The sequence below is a fragment of the Rhagoletis zephyria genome, unplaced genomic scaffold (assembly GCF_001687245.7).
Source record: "Rhagoletis zephyria isolate East Lansing unplaced genomic scaffold, Rhagoletis_zephyria_1.1 Rzeph_scaffold_06262, whole genome shotgun sequence".
Taxonomy (NCBI): Eukaryota; Metazoa; Arthropoda; class Insecta; order Diptera; family Tephritidae; genus Rhagoletis; species Rhagoletis zephyria.
Genome location: NW_016163345.1, coordinates 25,361 through 31,311, shown reverse-complemented (window position 1 = coordinate 31,311; position 5,951 = coordinate 25,361). Strand labels below are relative to the sequence as shown.

The window sequence follows — 5,951 nt, the reverse complement described above, 5'->3', positions numbered from 1 at the left end:
TTGTAAAAAAACACAACTAATAATAAGAGTGGGTTAGTGAAAAAGTGTGAGAGTATTGAAAATTGAATGTGTAACCGCCCGGTTAGTTCAATTTTCCGTATCCGGAAAACGTTCGAAACGTTAGAAGATGATGTAGTTTGAAAGCAATAATTGTATTTTATTTGCTCAAGCTAAACATTTGAAAGCATGCATGCGTAGTCGGCAGTGGCTGAGCGTGCAGAGGAGTGTGCCGCTATTTGTTAGCTTCCGGATGGTGCCGGGTTCGGATTCCGTCAGGCGCTTCCTAATTTTATTTTATTTATTTTGAACCATGAAAAAGTATCTGTGAAGCACAGAAGGAAAGCGTATTGAACGAAAAATTCAATCAGACATTTTCAGAAAAAACAGCTGAAAACTTATCCATTTCACAAACAATTTTCGGTAGTTGTATGTACATACGTTTCTGCCGCACACTTTAGTGGGAAAACGGATCGTCAAAGTATCCGAAAATGGAATCAGTAAACGGACAAAAGTCCGAACTTCATCCACGTATTTTGGATCGGTTTTCGGATTTTCTGCTGGCTGGGTAAATACAGCTTCTAGTATTAAGTACACATCATCGTCGATGTTTTTGCAAAACTGCCCATCGACCAATTGAAAAACCACCTGTCTTACGGCACTCAGGGTTACCAAATATTATTTTTGCCACAACTAGTTGTTGTTGTTGTAGCAGCATACAAATTCCCCAAAGACTTTTTGGGGAGTGTTGCTGGAGTGACAGTCCTTGGCCAGATATAAATCTGGGTCGTTCCGGTTACGTAGACCCGACTGTCGTGGGAACGGCCACAACTAGTCGCCGCAACTAGTCGATGGGCGGTATTGCAAAAAAATCGATGATATGCACGTTAAACAAGTAATTTTTACCAAAAAAACCTACTTAAAATAAATAAATATATATATATATATATATATATATATATATATATATATATATATATATATATATANACGACTTAAAATAAATATATATATATAAATATATATATATATATATATATATATATATATATATATATATGTATATATATATTTCATGATCCAATGATCGGATCTAAACCAGAATAGTATGGACACTCTGAGACACTACCTTTCCGATGCAAAAAGAATTATCGAAATCGGTTGATGTGGTCCAAAGTTATGCGGTAACATACATAAAAAAAATATTCCGACGAACTGATAACCTCCTCTTTTTTTGGAAGTCGGTTAAAAATTATATACGGATGTACATGTAAGTGCCTGATTTGAAGTACATACATAATAATACCTTTGTTTTTCGCTCTTTAAAGTACCTACTAAAACAAATTGAACTNATATACGGATGTACATGTAAGTGCCTGATTTGAAGTACATACATAAGAATACCTTTGTTTTTCGCTCTTTAAAGTACCTACTAAAACAAATTGAACTCTACGCATATATTAATACATATCGCGCGTTTAATAATATAGAGATTTAACTCAAAATTTACGGTTTTGGAGATTTCATTATACAGTTAATAAGGTTTATAAGTGTAGAAAATGTTGAGTCTAACAGATAACCAAACTTCCCAAATATAGCGAAGATATGTGTCTTTCCATCTGTCTTTTTGTATACCTGTACTGTATGAAAGGATATAACTTTGATTGCGTTTTCCCACAAAATTGAAATTTTGAAATACTTGTTTATATTATTAAACGTGCGATATTCTGTTCGTTTGCAGAGACCTGAAACCAGAAAATGTAGTATTTTTTGAAAAAATTGGCGTAGTTAAGTTAACTGACTTTGGATTTAGCAATAAGTTTTCACCGGGTCAGAAGTTGGAAACATTTTGTGGTAGCTTGGCGTATTCTGCTCCAGAAATTCTTTTAGGCGATTCTTATGATGCACCAGCAGTAGGTAAGTTTCAAATCAAAATATAAATAATGTAACAAATGTATACTATATACATACGTACATACATACATACATTGTCTTATGAAACAATTTTGTTTATTTATATAATGTGTTTTAGATATATGGTCATTAGGCGTTATTCTATATATGCTTGTTTGTGGCCAACCACCTTTTGAAAAAGCAAATGACTCAGAGACTCTAACCATGATTATGGACTGCAAATATACGGTACCACCACAAGTGTCTCTGCACTGCAAACATTTGATAAGCTCAATGTTAGTGCGAGATCCAAAAAGTCGTGCAACACTGGATCAAATTGCCGCGCATCCTTGGTTAAATGAAATGTCTGAGTTTGATGCAGCTGATAGTTTACCGTTGATAAGCCGGCAACAACTTTGTGATGAGGATCATGCCTTTATTATACAGAAAATGATGAATGGAAATATTGCTTCCAAAGAAGAGATTTTGCAGTGAGTATTTTTGAGTAACTATTTCGTTTTGTTATACATATGTAAGAATATTTTACTGCAGGGCATTGGACAAAAATAAGTACAATCACATCACAGCGACATATTTTCTTCTTGCTGAATTAAAATTACGCAAACGTCGCGAGGAACAATTTCCCAAAAAACATACACCAATCCTTTTACAAGACGTGTTGGCAAAGTAAATATTTACAATATCGCGCCATGATGTAAGTTCATTTAGATATATATAATAAATTATTTATGTTTCAGGACAAACAATTCAGAAGTAAAGCGTGGGCAGATACCAGATGCCAAGACAAAATCTTCAGATTCAAACAAAATCATATTGCCGGCTAACACGGTAACACGACCAGCAACAGAATCTAAGACAGTTAATTTATTTACCTTTTGTGTTTTTTAAACCGATAATTAAAAGTATATTTTCATTCTTGTTTCATACAGGATAAACGGAGTAGAAAATGTAGTATTGTTCGAGAAGAAGACGAAGNAAACAGAATCTAAGACAGTTAATTTATTTACCTTTTGTGTTTTTTAAACCGATAATTAAAAGTATATTTTCATTCTTGTTTCAAACAGGATAAACGGAGTAGAAAATGTAGTATTGTTCGAGAAGAAGACGAAGATGAGTCTGGCTACGAGAACACAAATGACGGTAACGAATTACATGTAGCTGTTACGCGACGTGAATCAATCTCGGATGGCCGTTTGAATTGCGTCGTTCAAGAGCGAACAAAACCAAGCACTATAAAGAAAATAGATGATTGTCCAAAAATGACTGCATCGGTTGATGCTACTTTAGTCCATAAGCTTAATCAAATTGAAAATCATACCGCATGTGATACAAATGTAGGAAAAGATGCACCAAATCATAGAACAGGAAAACTACCAGTAACGGATGACGCATTGAGAGGAATGAAGGACCTTGAAATAGGCAAACTAAATCCTTTTCCGATGAGTGGTAAAAATCCGGTATTGACTCATAGGCGCAGCAAACTAAGTAAGATCCGGACCCCATCATGTAGTAGTTCCGAGGCATCGGACGATGATACTAAAGCTCGTAGCAAGAAAAAAATGAATAAATTTGTTGGTGACACCCCAACAAGATTTCGCATGCACCGGCGAGATTCTCATGATGACTCAAGTGATTCACAAGACCAATCGTGTCCTCCATCTGGATCACATATACCATCAGCGCATGTAGTGGCCGACAATAGCACAAACGTGAGTGGCAAAAAGGAAAGTCAAAAGCACAGTAAAGAGGTAAGTCGACATGTCTTATAGATATTTTGTGGTTAAATTAAAAATGAAAACAAAACTTGTTTGGATAAAACTAACAATAACACCTCGTTTGATTTCTTTGTAGCAAAATAAAACCGATGATACGCGAAAGAATTGCAATTCACATTCAGATCGACACAAAAAACAGCAAAGAGATGACAAAGAGAAAAATACTCGCACCAATAATAACTTAAAATCGGAATCGTTAATAAGTGGCACTGGGCGACGCCGAGTTCGAGAGAGTCAATCACTTGATCGCATAACCGAAGCACAGGAATATGAGTTTCGTCAAAAGGGTTTTACATCCGATGTGCACATCGATTTAAGGAGCTCGCTATTTAATCTCAACTCATTTACGGTCGCAGAGACTAAGGAAGAATACGACGAAGAAGTTATTTCTGCTGAGTCAGAAAAAAACATTAGCATTTTCGCAGCTGAAAATTCAATACATATACAACGTGGAAGCGTCTCTAAATTGAATTCAATAGAAAATATCGATCTTATTCTCGAAGATAAGAGGCTTACGAAAGCAATACAAATTACTGGCTCAAAATGTTTTGTTACCATGAAGAAGATTCGTAAGCTAGGTAAATATTTTCCCGTAGTAAATTTTTCTTAATACCAGATGTGTCACCCGAAACAACTACTCACACAGAGGCAGAATTCATGAAAAATATATATAGATATTTTAACTAAATTAATTTAACTTTAAAGTATAATCTAATATTCAATGCAATATTCTAGTAATTATAAATAAATCACAACAAAGTCACATGCATTACGCACGTTTTGAACGTACCACAATTTCTTCTTACCATAATGGAATACAAATAACCAAAGTTTTCGCTCTGATCAGCTATTCCTAAACTCTCAGCTAGATGAAATAATTTTTACGCTTTAGTAGGAGTATGATATATTTATATATCTCGCCATGAACTGCTACTTCGGAAAATCCCATTGACAATGCTAAAAAGAGTCGAGTACATCACCACCGCATTCAAACACATGGATTCCGGAAAATGCACAGCACCACCAGCATCGAGCGCGACAGCCGGTTCTAGAGATACTTCGCCGACCTAAACGGGGTTAGATCGCCGAAACCCCGCGCAAACCCCGCAGAAGCTGCACGCTTCCTAGGGTTGCCGTTAGTGGAACTTGACGACAACGACTGAGATACCAACCGATCTGGGCGGGGTTGTTGTAGCCGCTACAACAACAACAACAACAGCCGGTTCTACGTACCGGAATGACTCGGGTTTCACCCGACCAAGGGCTGTTGTTTCGGCGATCTAACCCCGTTTAGGTCGGCGAAGTATCTCAGAAGTTGTCCGTCCATAGGGCAACATTCACTACGCATTCTCCTACTCAGGGCTGGCATCGAGTCAAACCCTGGGCCAGAAATATACACCTGCTGTGTATGCCGAAGACGATTACACCACAACTCCACCTCAGTCAAGTGTAATGCCTGCGAGGGGTGGAGTCACCTCAGGGTCTGCTCGGGACTACGGACACACAGACAGTGGACCACGTCGTACGTGGCCCCCTGTTGCTCAAACAGAGCAGCCTCCACGGCAAACCATAGTCCGCCCGTGCAGCCCCACACACTCACACAGCAACCACACACAGTCGCCACAACACAACAACATAATAACACCACAGACCATACCACAGCCACCACAGACCACATAACACACACAACCGCACCACCACCCACACGCCGCCGCCAACAACTCCTGGTTCCCCCTACAATCTGCACGGTATGTCAGACCAGAATATTCCGTAATGTGACATCAGTCAAGTGCAACACCTGCCTTGGCTGGTGCCACTTTAGGGCATGTTCAGGTCTGCGTACCACGCGAGATTGGACGGGGAACTTCGAGGGTCCGTGTTGCGCTGTCGGTCGCAGATTTCAATTGCGACGCCCCCCACCACCACCACAGGGCGGCAATCACCTCAGCAGCACACACAGCCAACGGCGGCAAGAACATACACCTCACTTACACCCCACATCACGACACGTCTCCCGAACCACATGAAGCTCCTTCAATTCAACTGTAACGGGCTACAGAGCAAGATTGAGGAGATAACCGTCTTCATGTGTCGGCATGATATATTAATAGCTGCGGTCCAAGAGACGAAGTTGCACAGCAATTCAACTTTGAGATAATAGTGGTGGCTTAGCGTTCATCACGCACCACACCGTGCAGTATCGTCTTATCGAAGCAGACATCGACCGCAGGGATACCACCCTAGAATGTCAGGGCATCGCTATCC

At 39.0% G+C, this 5,951-nt stretch overlaps 1 protein-coding gene across 3 annotated transcripts in view; it reads left to right on the top strand.

Moving 5' to 3' along the window:
• Positions 1 to 4,475, top strand: part of Snrk (SNF related kinase) — an 8,351-nt gene extending 3,876 nt beyond the window's left edge. For 2 of the 3 annotated variants that reach the window (XM_017628839.1, XM_017628841.1), the window contains exons 3-8: positions 1,739 to 1,914; positions 2,030 to 2,381; positions 2,443 to 2,577; positions 2,649 to 2,769; positions 2,976 to 3,659; positions 3,763 to 4,475. In XM_017628839.1, the coding sequence (XP_017484328.1) occupies positions 1,739 to 1,914; positions 2,030 to 2,381; positions 2,443 to 2,577; positions 2,649 to 2,769; positions 2,976 to 3,659; positions 3,763 to 4,296 (2,002 nt within the window). In that variant the 3' untranslated portion in view covers positions 4,297 to 4,475. The remainder of the gene's footprint in view (positions 1 to 1,738; positions 1,915 to 2,029; positions 2,382 to 2,442; positions 2,578 to 2,648; positions 2,770 to 2,975; positions 3,660 to 3,762) is intronic. The other variant, XM_017628840.1, reaches the window with a different exon arrangement.
• Positions 4,476 to 5,951: the final 1,476 nt, after the last annotated feature.